The sequence below is a fragment of the Anolis carolinensis genome, chromosome 2, assembly GCF_035594765.1.
Source record: "Anolis carolinensis isolate JA03-04 chromosome 2, rAnoCar3.1.pri, whole genome shotgun sequence".
Classification (NCBI taxonomy): domain Eukaryota; kingdom Metazoa; phylum Chordata; class Lepidosauria; order Squamata; family Dactyloidae; genus Anolis; species Anolis carolinensis.
Genome location: NC_085842.1, coordinates 306,138,338 through 306,153,433, shown reverse-complemented (window position 1 = coordinate 306,153,433; position 15,096 = coordinate 306,138,338). Strand labels below are relative to the sequence as shown.

General features: G+C 43.4%; 1 protein-coding gene across 1 annotated transcript; it reads left to right on the top strand.

The window, feature by feature from the left end:
* Positions 1-394: 394 nt before the first annotated feature.
* grp (gastrin releasing peptide) lies at positions 395-12,490 on the top strand. The gene is made up of 3 exons (XM_062972529.1): positions 395-647; positions 8,676-8,926; positions 12,077-12,490. The coding sequence occupies exons 1-3, from the start codon at positions 470-472 to the stop codon at positions 12,128-12,130; spliced, it is 483 nt and encodes a 160-aa protein (XP_062828599.1). The 5' UTR covers positions 395-469; the 3' UTR covers positions 12,131-12,490.
* The last annotated feature ends 2,606 nt before the right edge of the window (positions 12,491-15,096 follow it).

Sequence of the window (15,096 nt, the reverse complement as noted above, 5' to 3'; positions counted from 1 at the left end):
CCGCAAAAACGAAAGTGTTTACAGTTTAATAAACTTTCCCCATGTTTTTATGACAGAACCAATAAGGAAATGTCATTTATAATCCAGGAACCTCTCTAACGCAGGCATGGGCAAACTTCGGCCCTCCGGGGGTTTTGGACTCCAACTCCCACAATTCCTAACAGCCTACCGGCTGTTAGGAATTGTGGGAGTTGGAGTCCAAAACCCCCGGAGGGCCGAAGTTTGCCCATGCCTGCTTCCAGTTGGGCTGAGAAGGAGGCGGCCGGTCGGAGGCGCTCCCGAAGGGATGGGAAGGCTTTTCTGCCCGCATCCAGCCCACGAACACGAGGGGAGGCGCCGGAGGCTGGCCTTTGCTGCCACCGCGCCCACACCGCCTATAAGAGCGACTCCATCCGGCAGAGCTAGCAGCAGAGGTGCCTGAGTCTCGCCCTCCTCTCTTCCTCTCCGCCCCGTCGAGGCTCGTCCGTCCATGGCTCGCCCCGACCTTCCGCTGCCCCGCAAGCCGCGCTGGCTCTTCTCCTGCCTGGCCCTCTTCGCCGCCGCCCTCTTGCTGGAGGGGCGCGGAGGGGGCGCGGTCCCGCTGCCGGGCAACGACGGGGCGGCCCCCATGGCCAAGGTCTACCCCAGAGGGAGCCACTGGGCCGTCGGTGAGTCGGGCTCCCACCCAAAGGCTGCCCTTTGGCGCCTTCCCACTTAGCGCGACTCTGGGCGAGGTGGCTTCGGAAGAGGGTTTGCCTTCCTCCAAAGCCAAGAGTGCGTGAATTGTGTTGTCGAAGTGCGTGAATTGCTTTCCTCTGAGAAGGAGAGTCTTGACATGGGTTCGGGACCATAGCCAGAAAAAAAATTCGGAGGGTGGGGTTGAGACTTTTTTTTTTTTTTTTTAGCGAATCATGAAAAGTAGTTCCATAACGCAAAATGATTTAGAAATCAGGCTCCACTGCTAAACTTCACTGGACGCTCAAGACAGAGATGCTTCAGTGGACACTCATGGGGATTTGGTTAATCGGTTTAAATTCATGAATTTTTCTTTTAAACCTGAAAAAAATCTTGAGGGGAGTGAACCCCTACACCCCCCCCCCCCTCCCTGACTACAGCCCTGCATGAGTTGCTGTGAGTTTTCAGGGCTGTATGGCCACACTCTCCTAACGTTTCACCCAGGCATCCTCAGAGGTTGTAAGGTATATTGGAAATTAGGCAAGTTTTTTTTTCCGTGTCAGGAGCAACTGGAGTTGCTTCTGGAGTGAGAGAATTGGCCGTCTGCAAGGACGTTGCCCAGGGGACGCCTGGATGTTTTGATGTAATTACCATCCTTGTGGTAATTCCTTCTCTCATTTCTTTCTTTCTTTCTTTCTTTATTTACAGCATTTATATTCCGCCCTTCTCACCCCGAAGGGGACTCAGGGCGGATCACATTACACATATAGGCAAACATTCAATGCCTTTTAACATAGAACAAAGACAAGACAAACATAGGCTCCAAGCGGGCCTCAAACTCATGACCTCCCAGTCAGAGTGATTCATTGCAGCTGGTTACAGCTGGCTTGCTCTCCACCTGGAGCTGATAGAGGGAGCTCATCCGCGCTCTCCCTGGGTGGGATTCGAACCTGGCAGCTTTCAGGTCAGCAACCCAACCTTCAAGTCACGAGGCTTTTATCCCCTTGGCCATCAGAGGCTCCAACTAGACAAGTGGGGCTTATATATCTGTGGAATAATGTCCAGGGTGGGAAACAGAACTCTTGCCTGTTTGAGGCAAGTATGAATGTTTCAATTGGCCAGCTTGATTAGCATTGAATAGCCTTGCAGCTTCAAGGTCAGGCTGCTTACTGCCTGAGGGAATCCTTTGTTAGGAGGTGTTAGCTGGCCCTCATTGATTCATGTCTGAAACTCCTCTGTTTTCAAAGTGTTGTTCTTTATTTACTGTCCTGATTTTAGAGTTTTTAAAATACTAGTAGCCAAATTTTGTTCATTTTCATGATTTTCTCACAACCTCTGAGGATGCCTGCCATAGATGTGGGTGAAATGTCAGGAGAGAATGCTTCTGGAACATGGCCATATAGCCCGGAAAACTCACAGCAACCCAGTAATTCCATCCATGAAAGCCTTTGACAACACAGTCTTGACATGGTTTTTTCCAAGGCTGAGAGAGTGCAACTTGCTTCCCTCTGAGGCTGAGAGTGCATGGGTGCATCTCTGCCTTAGAATGACCCCAGTCGGAGGCCACTTGAACTGCCCTGGCTCAATGCTACCTTGAAATAGTGTTGGTCTGAAACCTGACTCAATGCAATCCACAGAGTTGTAGTTTGACAAGGTCTTGTCTTTCCCTGCCAAAGAGTGCTAGAACCTCACCCAGCTACAAAACCTAGGATCCCGTAGCATTGATCCAGGTGCAATTAAAGGGGTGTCATTGTATTGATGCTACAACTACACCTGTAATCTCTGTAAGAAGCAGTCTGTGAGCGAAGTAGGCGTCTGAGGTTTTAGTGCTTGCAATCTCCTGAAAAAAAAGGGTCTTTGCCCCTAAGTTCCTGGGAAGGGAAGAAAAGGAAAAGGTGTTATATCTGTGTGTGTGTGTGTGTGTGTGTGTGTGTGTGTGTGTGTGTGTCTTCAAGCTCTTTTGTACTTAGGATGACCTTAAGGTACTCTTCCACTTGAATTGTCCTGGTACAATTCTGTGTTAAAGTGGTGTGAAACCTGGCACGATGCAATCACCAGAGTTGTAGTTTGACAAGATCTTGCGCTTTCCCTGCCAAAGAGTGTGGAGACCCACCAGGCTACAAAACCCAGGACCTCATAGCATTGAGTAAGGGCAATGGAAAGAATGTCATTGTATTGATGCTACAAATTCACCTGTAATGTCTGTAAGAAGCAGTCTGTGAGTAAGGCTGGGGTCTGAGGTTTCAGTGCTTGAAATCTCCTAAAAAAGGGGTCTTTGCTCCTAAGTTCCTGGGGAAGGAAAGGGTTAAATATGTGTGTGTGTGTGTCTTCAAGTTCTTTCGTACTTAGGGCAACCCTAAGGTACACTTGGTAGGATTTGCCCAGCAGAGGCTTGCCCTTGCCTTCCTTGAGGAAGAGAGAGTGTGATTTGCCTGTGGCCAAGCCAGGGTTCAAATTCTAGTCTCCAGGATCCTAGGGCATATATACACCATAGAATTAGTGCATTTTGGTAGCACTTTAACTGCCTCAATGCTACCAAATCACAGGCATTATACAAGTCCTTTAGGCTTCCTTGCCAAAATGTGTTGTTGTCTTGCCAAACTTCAAATCCCAGGATTCTATAGCACTGAGCCATGGCAGTTAAAGTGGTGTCAAACTGCATTACTTCTCCAGTGTAGTGGTTTCCAAGGTAGGATGACCCTAAGGGTGCTCTTGGCAAGATGTGTTCAGGAAAGAGGTTTGCCACTGCCCTATTCAAACTGTGAAAGATGGTGACTTCCTTTCCTCTGTGTCTGAGAGAGTGTGACGTATGATTTGTGGCCAAGCCAGCATTTGAACCTTAGTCTTCAGAGTCCTAGGAAGGATTTATGCTGTAGAATTAATGCAGTTTAACACCACTTTAACTGCAATTTCTCAGTGCTATGGAACTAATGGGAATGGCAGTTTAGTGAGGCACTAGAACTCTTGGGCACAGAAAGAACTTGTAAAGCTATAATTTATGTGATTCCATAGCATTGAGTCATGGCAGTGTGTAAGAGCGTATTGATTCAAAAATGTAGCTGTACCCTTTGTCTCCCAAGTATCAAGGTGACTCTGATAGAAGGGTTAGGAGAGAGGAAAGAAGGAGAGAGGGTGAAGAAAGGTGCCCTTTCCAGAGTAAATTTTGGGAAGATCAGTCAGCGTGGACACAGATTGTGCTGGGAAGCAGGATTCTGATCCTAACAAAGTTGGATAGTTACAAGCCTGAAGATAACCTTTTTTTCCCAGTAAAAGTTGTCAGATTCTTTCCTCCCTTTCACTTGCCTTCCCCCCCCCCCCCAGAATACCATTCCCAGAATCCCCCAGCCAGCAATACTGGACAGGGGATGATGAGAATGGTAGTCTTGTCTATCCATCTATCTATCTATCTATCTATCTATCTATCTATCTATCTATCTATCTATCTATCTATCTATCCACCCACTTTTTCAATCTCTAAGTCCAAATGTGTTTAGGCAGTCCTCAAGTTACAAACAAGATAGACTCTGTAGATTTGTTCTTAGGTTGAATTTGTATGTAAGTTGGTAAAAGGTACATAAAAGGTTAACTCCAGTCATATATATGTGTGTGTGCGTGTGTGCGCACACGTGTGCTTTGGATAGCATAGGGAGGAGCAGAGGCTGGATGGCCATCTGTCGGGGGTGCTTTGAATGCGATTTCCTGCTTCTTGGCAGGGGGTTGGACTAGATGGCCCATGAGGTCTCTTCCAACTCTACTATTCTATGATTCTATGATTCTAACAGCCCTGTGGTGTTTGCCTTTCTGTCTGTGCCCCTGTTCAGAAAATTTCAGCTCACTTTTTGTCCCTGTGATAAAATAAAAATATGGCTTGTTGTGGAAACAAGGATTGTTAAAGGTAAAGGTTTCCCCTTGACATTAAGTCTAGTCATGCCTAACTCTGGGGGTGGTGCTCATCTCCATTTCTAAGCCAAAGAGCCAGTGTTTGTCCGTAGACACCTCCAAGGTCATGTGACTACATGGAGTGCCATTACCTTCCCACCAGAGCAGTACCTATTGATCTACTGACATGTGCATGTTTTCAAACTGCTAGATTGGCAGAAGCTGGGGCTGACAGTGGGAGCTCACCCTGCTCTCCAGATTTGAACCACTGTCCTTTGGTCAGCAAGTTCAGCAGCTCAGCAGCTTAACCCGCTGCGCCACTGGGATTGGTGGAGACACCTTTTTGCCATGATAACTTTTTCCAGAGTGAATTTCCTTTCTGAGGGGTAGATATCTCTCACTTCCTGTTGTCTCACTCCCATTCTTAACTCTGAATGGTATGTAAGTCAGATGTTTGTAACTCAAGTTCTGAGGGAAGGAATGGACTAAGTGGCAGGTTTGGATGTGAGGAAGGGCTGTAGGGTGGGAAGCTCAGATTTGTGGCAGATGGTGTTTTCCTCTAATCTAGTCCATCAGACCTATATGCCAATGCTTTCATTGTGTGCAGGAGCACTCCCCTATTCTTGATAACTCACAGAACCAATAATATATCACTCCACCAAGCCATCTCTGCCATATTATCTTTAATGTCCCCATAACTATCTGACCTGCCACCTTAATCTTGAATGCAAAGAGCACTGGTTTTCCTTCAAATGAAGACCCAAGTGGGAGGGGTGCGTGAGCTGAGAATTCAAAGGCTTGCTTACCCAAGCAATTGCTTGACCACCATCCAAGACACCCACAGCTTGGAAAAGCTGCCTTTGCATTTGCACTAAATTTTTCCAAACAGACCATTTCCAGCATCCAAACCAGTTGAGGCATTTGGGGAGTTGCAGTTTGAAAAAGTAACCATTGCAAGCTGTGCCATGGCAAAATGTTTTATATATACTGTGGTGTCCAGAGAAAAAGTGAGAATAGAGCCATTTTGCAATAGTGGCAGTATCCGTTGTAGTTTAGTAAGATTCAGTGAGTTTCTCTTCACCCAGGTACATAGAAAGTGCAAAAAGTCTGGTTCACATTTATGAACTTGACCATAAGTCTAGTTGACAGCAATTATTTGAATGTGATAGTACTTTGACTTCCCAGTCCACTGCTTCAATTTCAGCAGATGATAGTGACCAGTTGGAGAGAGATGATAGTTTATTGCAAAAAGTAGGAATGTGATATATAGAAATATTGCCTGTTGTCTGCATCCATAGAGCTACATTAAACGTTAACACTTGTGTTGCATGTAGCTGTGATTCTGAATGGAAGTAGTTAATCCTGTCCATTTTTCCTTGCTGAAAACCCGATGTCCCCAAATTCCTTTTCTCCCCTGTCGAGACTCCAGACATATTGTGTCCATTAAATGTGTCTGTGGAAGTGATGGGACTGAAGGAAATTGTCTTCCAAATATCTTCAGGCCCAAACAGGTGCTTAAAATGTGACACATTCTTTCAAATAGTCACGACTTGAGCCATATACACCTTGGTTTAGTACTGAAGTAATAATCAATTTCCCGTACTGCTTCTGTACATAGAATGCAACCCTGCCCTTTACCTCAGGTAACCAAATATCTTGGGTGAGCTCTGCTTCTTTCATACTCTTGAAGTGCCAGTGACTGCTGGGTTTGTATTCATAAGCACTTACCTAAAAAAACAGAATTGCTTCCATGGATGAAAAATGCACTGTGTGTCATTGCCATTTTGTGGTGGGCCTCTCTTTGGAAAAATATCTGGCACACACAAAAAACCACTTTATATTTGTCCTCCTCTTTTGCCATCATTCAGTCTGATTGAACTGGAGCAGAGTTTGCCTGGAAGTCATCTGCATGCCTAACATCACCACTCCATCAGCTAGCTGACAAAGAAGAGCTAAACTAATGAGCCAGAAAGCAGATAGATTCTTGTGTCTCAGGACTTTATCACACGAGGGAGACAAACTGGCATTGAAGCAGGACTGTCACCTTTGGCGATAGTCTCTATTGCATAACATCACCCTTTCCTTGCCATTAACCTATCACCCATATTCAATGGGCAAAATACATAAATAACTGCCAGTTGTGCTGTGTACCCTTCACCTATGGGGCTATTCCACTTCTGTACTGGTATGCCAGCACTGCCTCTGACGTCAGGGAGAGATGGCTGGAGTTGAAGGAGGCCACTGGATCTGATGGAAGGTTTAAAACATGGCTGGGGTGTCTTGGAAGTAAGGGGTGGCAGTTTTGGCTGCGTGGGAGACAGGGGATAGGCTGGAGTAAGAGAAGAGATGGGAACCATTGGATTTGATGGGAGTAAGTTTACATTACCACTGGGCCCCTGGTGGCACAGTGTGTTAAAGTGCTGAGCTGCTGAACTTGCAGACCAAAAGGTCCCAGGTTCAAATCCTGGGAGCGGAATGAGTGCCCGCTGTTAGAGCCAGCTCCTGCCAACCTAGCAGTTCAAAAACATGCAAATGTGAGAAGATCAATAGGTACCGCTCCGGCGGGAAGGTAACAGCGCTCCATGCAGTCATGCCAGCCACATGACCTTGGAGGTGTCTATGGACAACGCCGGCTCTTCGGCTTAGAAATGGAGATGAGCACCAACCCCCAGAGGCAGACACGACTGAACTTATCGTCAGGGGAAACCTTTACCTCTACCTTTACCTTTAAATTTACATTACAGAGCCATGGAAGTGCAGGAGGTTATGTGGAGAGTGTGGAATCATGACTCAGTTGTGCAAATGGAGAGATGTGCAATAGTGAAGGTGCTCATGCCGGTATGCAGCCGCTGTCAGTGATAGTGTGACTGCTGTGGAATAGTGGCTTCAAATGATAAAATCCTTAAGTGAAGTAGAAATCCCAAACTGCTTTAGGCAACCAGTAGATCACCTGGCTAAAGAGGCAAGAGTATAATATTTCTTGTATTCCAGTTTTGAGAAAGTTGAAGAAATGCATTTGAAATTTGATTGAATGTAGGACATGAACAGGTTCGAAGAATGTTGATTTGCCAAATAACAAGGCAAGGTTCAGATAATGTGCTCTTCACAAAATGAATTATCTCTGCCTGATAGCAGTAATCCACCCCTTTTTTAGACATAGGACTTCATTCCATGGAGTTTTCTCTCGATCTTCTCTCTGTCATCTCTCCAGATGCTGGCAAAACAGATTCCCATGGAGGCCATCCCATGATGCATGGCTACTTCCAGTGGCTGCCTGTGAGAATCTACATTGCCAGTGTGTTAAAATGGAGAAAAGACTAAATTTTCAGGAGTTGGGTGCTACCTGATTCAGTGAAACAAGGAAGCGGGAAAAGCACAGAAAAGTGTGGGATGGCCATCCATCCAAGAAGTTGGGGGAAAAGAAAGAATTAAGTAGGGAACAAATTAAAACAATTCCTTCCGCTTTTCCACACTTTCAAATTGTCCATGTGATGAGGCCCATGGTCTTTTCTTTTCCCAAACTATAACAAAGTGTAAAAGAGTAGAAGAAAGTGAAAGAGAGTCCCAGCTACTGCAGGAAAAGAGTTTTCCAAGTGCACATTTGGTCTCTTCTGACACATGAAGTGTGCCATGCTTTGCTTAAACATCAGTAGTGACTTCCAGTGTACATTGACTATAGAATCGTGCTAGAGGAACTAAAGATTCTTAGGCAGGATCTGCACTGATAAAAAAATCCGGATTATCAAAGTAGATAACCCAGTTTTTAACTGGATTATATGAGTCTACACTGCCATACAATCCAGTTCAAAGTAGATAGTCTGGATTTTATATAGTAGTGTAGATCTAGCCTAAGAGAGGTGTTCTCTCAGATAAAAAGTAACATTTTAAAAAATTCAGTTTCCCACTTCTGCAAGGGTTTTCCACCTCGCGCCCCAGAAATGTTGAGGCTTGACTGTTTACAATAAATTAGGCATTTAATGTATTTATTGAATCCAGAGCTGATAGATTTTTAATGACGCCTCCTGCAACTCCACCCCAAAATGCTTCTGACTCCACAATGTTGTGTCCCATTCCTGCTTTTCTGAAGATGGGGTAGCAGCTTTCGGCAGTAATTTAAATGACATTTCCTGTTCCCTTTTCAGGCCACTTCATGGGGAAAAAAAGCACAGGGGATTTTCCTTACATATACGACGAACGGAATGAGTCCCCCTTCTCTTCGCTGTCCGATAACATCAAGCAGCTGGGAGACTATTTGCAATGGGAGGAGACGTTCAAGCAGTTCCTCAAGCTTCTAGATGGGAACGAAAACCGAAGCTCTCAGGTTCTCAGGGATGAATTGCCATTTTCTGCCAAGAACGCTTGGGAGGCAGAGGATAACAGCAGTCTCAAAGACGTAAGTGCGGCGTTTGCAATAACCTCTAATTATGAATACATAAAGCTGCCAGGTGCAGTTCAATTCAGCTCAATTATTTGTTGGGAAAACATTGTATTTGATACAAAGCATGGTTCATTGAGCTGAAAATGCACCTGAAAAACTCAACAAGCAATAGAGAAAATTACTCATTTTCAAGTATCACACAGAATTGTGCAAAGTCCCCAGTTTAAGCACTCTGTACACTGTATTGATTTATTGATTTCTAGTATGTTTATGGGGTTTCAATGCTCAGAGTCCTTAACATGTAGTAACTTGTTACGTCTACAACGGTCCTTTTTGGGTAGGTAGTAGGGTAAAGGCTTTCCCCTGACATTGTCTAGTTGTGTTCAACTCTGGGGGTTGGTGCTCATCTCCATTTCTAAGCCGAAGAGCCGACATTGTCCATAGACACCTCCAAGGACATGTGGCTGGCATGACTGCATGGAGCGCAATTACCTTCTTGCTGGAGCAGTACCTATTGATCTACTCACATTTGCATGTTTTCGAACTGCTAGGTTGGCAGAAGCTGGGGCTAACAGCGGGTGCTCACTCCGTTCCCCAGATTCGAACCACTGACCTTTCAGTCCGCAAGTTCAGGAGCTCAGCACTATAACATGCTGTGCCACCGGGGGCTCCAGCATGGGTAGGCCAGCATTATCAAGTCCATGTCCTACATTTAGAGAATGGAGGATTAGGCAAAAAAAAAAAAAGTCAACGAATGAGTCGGTGGTACAGATGGAATCAAAATACGGATGCTGTCAAATTTTGGAATTTGTAGTTCAGTGAGGTTTTTAGAATTTTTGCAGTCTCAAGAAGTAGATAAATAGCTCTGCCAAGAGGCAGATACCTTGTGGTTACTTTTTCCTTATTTTCTACAAGGTAAGCTTGATTTATACTTTGTGTGCAGGGCCAGTGGTGACCAGTGATGTCAGTGTTCATGGGATGGTGACTCTGCTCTGGGTTTTAGCCCTAACTGTAAAAGAGGAGCCAGAGATGCTGGTCCCTTTTTCGAAATTAGTTCAGGACCTTGGATGAGGTTTGTAACTTGGCACTGAAATGAAGCCGCTATTTGCACCAGTCAGACTTCCAAGACGTTAGCGTTCCACTGCATAGGAGACGTCCCCCACTCTCTCACACAACTTAATGCTTCCACTGGTGAGTCACAGATGAATGGCATTTCTCTCTTCCTGAAGTTTCCACTCATTGTGTTTTGGCCTGTCTTTTTGAAGTAACTACAGTACAACCGTCATATCCATACATCCAATACACATGGTTTCACATCTGGAAAAAATTCTCCACATCATTTTATAGGACTTCCAGAACAATTCCATATAATAACAACAACAACAACAACTTTATTCTTATACCCTGCTCCATCTCCTCGAAGGGACTCGGGGCGGCTTACATGGGGCCAAGCCCGGAACAACAATATAAAAGCAAATGCAAAAAATACAATAAATCTATCAACAATAAAACATCAAACAACGATAAAACAGTCATAAAAAGTCACATACAAAGATAAAATCTTAAAATCCCAAGGATCTGGGTCAAGGTGCAAAATGTGTCGAAATCGTCAGGGAGGAGGGATTTCCCAGCTGTCATAGTCTATTAAAGTGCAAATATAATACTGGGGAAGGCATACCTGAGGGTCTAACACTGAGTAAACAAACAGGTCAGTTCTACGAGGATCGCCATGGCATGTGTCCATCAAAAGTGGTTCATTTCAGTAGGGCTTTCATTTATCTATGAGTTTGTGTGTTTATAGTAAGTCTAGAAAGTCTCCATATGGATATGGGGATCGTGCAGTAATGGCAACTATTTTTGAGGAACTTGAGTAATTTCCCCAGTTTTGTGCATCCCTAATTTTACATGTTCTAGCATAATCCAATATTATTACTCATATATACCAGCAGCAGAAACATGAGTTTCTTCATTTCACTTTTGTAGGGTAAATATTGTCAGTTATGCTATATAGTATAATCAGTTATGCTATATATTAAATGCAGCATTGCACAACTGAAAAGAGATAACAAAAGTACAACTGAGTGCACCAAAAATGTTCATGGGCCCCTGTGCACGGTATTGTACTGCATAGGTGTACATATGTACAAACCTGTTTCTTGAAACGAATGTGGGCATTCCTTGTTGGACAAAAATATTAAACTGCTTAAGTATGCATAAAATACCAACAGATTTCTATTAAGTGTGGTCAAATGAGTTTAACCATTCAAAATTATTTTATCCTTTTCAGCATATGCTCCCCCACCTTTAAATATTTTTTGTTTACTTACTTGGGCTAAATGATATCACAATATCAGTGAACACTAAATATCTCATGTTTTATACCACCTCAATTGGTCATTAAGTGATGGTTGACAATTAATCCATGTGAAATCAACATGTATGCCCATCTGATCTGAGTGCATGTATACCTCCACTTCCAGAGCTTTGAATGAAGAACAGAGGGTCTGCAGCGGACTGAAGTATTCAAACCTTTCTAAAGGGAAATATACATACCTGTAGGAGTCTAACAGGTTTTCAGCCCAAGACAGTAAATTGTACTATTTTACTACATGTCCATGAGGTTTTAATGTCAGAATGACAGAGAGAGAGCAGCTCATGTAATTTTCTGTCTCATATACTATATATATCAGGCATGGGCTTAAGCGGCTGAGGGGGAAAAGGAAGGGGGCTGAGACCAGGAATTGTGGGAGTTGAAGTCCAAAACACCTGGAGGGCCAAAGATTGCCCATGCCTGATATATATAGTCTTCCCTTAAATACATTAACGTGTAGATGGGAGCAGGCGAGCACCATTTGCTGCTTTGCCTCAGACAGCAAAATACTTTGGCCTGTGTTTATAATAAACACATAATGGGTAGTTAACTAGCTAGTGGCTTCTAGGTTGGTGAGATGATTGAATCCACTCCAGGTTTTGTTCTGGATGCAAAAAGTTGCCATCTAAGGCTACCTAACTTATTTTGGGAACAGGATTCATCACTTAGGAAGGCTCCTTTAAAGTTTGGGATGAAGACTAGAGTAGATCCACCATCACACTGACAAGGAATCAAAAGACAACAGATATTTTTATAAGAAAGTTTTCACATTCTTTCTTCTCTTTTTTCATCAGATGATGGATTACCTGCTGCAAGCACTGGATAGAAAAGAAACCTCGCCTAGTTGAAGCTGCTGTCACCTGGAACTGAAGGCATAGAATAATATCCTTAAGAGACTATGTTTTCATTAGCATTTTGTTGTATATGATAACTGATGAAATTCCTTTTGTGTTCAGCGAGATTTTCTTTCCGTGTAAAATAACCTGTTCCCTTGTATTTCTAATACCAAGGATTTACACTCCCCAGCGGCTTCCCCCCTTGCAAGCAGCATTTTCTTCTTTTTAACTGCTTTGTTGTACATAATTGTCAATGAAGGGTCTTCCAATTCTCTGACGGTACTTTGCTCTCTCTCTCTTTCTCCATCCAGTCACTTCATCTTTTATGTTACACAATCAAGCAAGATTCACAATAAATAACTCTCTCTCTAAGACTGCTAGTGAGTATTTTTTTTTTTACAGAGCCAAAGGTGCCATATCCTGGGTGCTGAATGTATTTTGGAAATAGGATTCTACATCTTAGATAGCTGAAAGTCCTTTTCTTTAAATTTCAAACTAAAATCTCAAGCATATTCATCACAGTCCAGCTATGCAAGCCACTAGACCCCTTGGTAAACTAATAAGGACCAAAATCCAACATCACAGATATAGCTTTCCAGTTTTTTTTTATTTTATTTTACAGTTTTTATATTCTGCCCTTCTCACCCCGAAGAGGACTCAGGGCGGATCACAGAACACATATACGACAAACATTCAATATCAATTATAACAATAACAAGACAGAAAACAGATAGAGGTAAATATAGGCTTTCCTATCTTTCAGCATCTTTGGAGGTTGTGCTTGGGTTCCAGCCAATGGGGGTGCTGTCACTCAATCTCCCTGCCAAAGCTTTCTTTGTTCGTTAACATCCTCATTTTTTCTGATCAAACACCGAGCCTAAATACCTCCCCACTTTAATACGGTTCCTATTTATCTACTCACATTTGTTTTTGAACTGCTAGGTAGGCAGAAACTGAAGGTCAGGAACTCACTCTGACCTGGGCTTCGAACTTTCAACCTTTTGGTTGGCAAGATTTATTGCAGCTTGGTGATTAACTTACTGTGTTAAAACCCGGCCGCTGCATAATATGTAACTAGAATACCCTCTGATATAAGCTCTTTCCAAGCCTACCTTAATGGACTGTAGCTGCACTGAGTGATGGTGGTCTGTTACATTGTCTATCAGGATGCAGCAGGATGATGCTAATGATGTTTCCTGCTCCCTCGTGACAGCAAATCCTGGTGCAACAATCAGAAGCAGGGCTACATCTTATTGGAGATTATTAGTGCAAAAGGTCAGGAAATGTTATCTTGTTGCATCCCAGTTGCTAGCAGAACAGACCTCAGTTACTTGATGCAGCTGCTGGCTAATAAGGTAGGTTTGGGAGAGGCAATAGTGCCATGATTGTGAACATGAATACCAAATGGTTACAAATGTGTAAGTCTAGCTTACCAGTTGGTATTCCCTGTTATTTTTCTTGACCATCACCTTCATTTATACATTCATAACTGCTCAATAGGACACCAGTCAAGAAAAATAATGTGAAACATTCATTAGGATATAATTGCTCCTTTGAAATTCATTGTAGAAACACTTTTGGATTTTGTAGATCAAGGATAAACAATGGATGGCTGTCCAGATGCTTGGCCATGGCTCCAGTCAGCCCTGTTGCTACTTACTTTCCCCACACCTGTATTAATATAGGTCACCCTCATTCGCACACCTCTTTTAAATCTTTCAAAGGAATCTAACTCATGACTCTGGGGAAAAGGGAGAACTGGAGGCAGAGTGCTGAGGTAGAGGCAATCCATTCCTTATATTTTAAAATCATACTCTTAAAAAACAAACTCAAGTAGTTTCTTCTGGTGGCCAAAAATGGGTGTCGTGAAAAAAACGGAGATACACACAGAGGAAACCTGAGATTTGCAGAAGTGTGTGTGTTTTAACATAGCTATTTATGTAGGCAATCCTTCCACCTCCCAAGGACAGCGTAATAGGACTGAACATGCTCAGCAGCCACAAAAAAAGATGTGGGCTGAGAGGGAAGAACATAGTGTGTGTGGACTATCTTGGAGAAAGATGTAGCTGACTGATTTGAATGAGAGCATTGATGTTGGAAAATGAAAATCCACTGCAATATTATTTTGTAGCTCTCAGTATCAACCAGCAAATAATAGCACATGGCTGACATATTGGCCAACACCAATGGGTTTAAGCATACCTAAGCACCCTAAAGACACCAGATCCTGTCTGATACTGGAAACTAAGCAGAGTCCACCCTGGTAAGTATTTGGATGGGAGACCGCCAATGAATACCAGATGCTGTAGGCTATATTTCAGAGGAAGAAGTTTTCAAAACCACCCCAGAGTATCCCTTGCCTAAGAAACTATGAAATTCACACAGGTTGACAGGTAACTTGAAGGCATGGACATGAACAAACATGCAACTGGAGGCTGAATTTTGGCCATCATTGGATACTAATATATCATCTATGTGCAGAACCCAAGTTAATTAGGTGTTTGATGGGAGTCAGTATAGTGTCATGGTGTAAGCACTGGACTACAACTCTAGAGACCATGGTTTGAATCCCTATTCAATCAGGGAGACCAACTGGATTATCTGGGTAAGTAACATTCTCAGATGAAGGCAATGGCAGCCCCCGCCCCCCTTTCCAAAAACTCAAGTGGGAATTGAAGTTACACATCAACAACAAAGGTGCTTGATACATTTCTTTAAAGCAGTTGTTATCAGCCTGTGGGTCCCCAGATGTTTTTTTGCCCTTCAACTTCCAGAAATCCTAACAGCTAGTAAACTGCCTGGGATTTTTGGGAGTTGTAGGCCAAAAACATCTGGGACCCACAGACAGATAACAACAATATTATCATATGGGAGGAAGTCCATGGGGATGATACCAGGAAACACCATCTCTAGTGATGTTACTGCACATTGCAAAAATGATAAACTTTCAAGTTTTCGTGATAAACCTATTTTCCTTT

Coding starts and splice junctions, on each gene's coding strand:
- grp (XM_062972529.1), top strand. CDS start 470: ATGGCTCGCCCCGACCTTCCGCTGCCCCGCAAGCCGCGCTGGCTCTTC. Junction 648..8,675: donor AGGGAGCCACTGGGCCGTCG/GTGAGTCGGGCT, acceptor TTCCCTTTTCAG/GCCACTTCATGGGGAAAAAA. Junction 8,927..12,076: donor ATAACAGCAGTCTCAAAGAC/GTAAGTGCGGCG, acceptor TTTTTTCATCAG/ATGATGGATTACCTGCTGCA.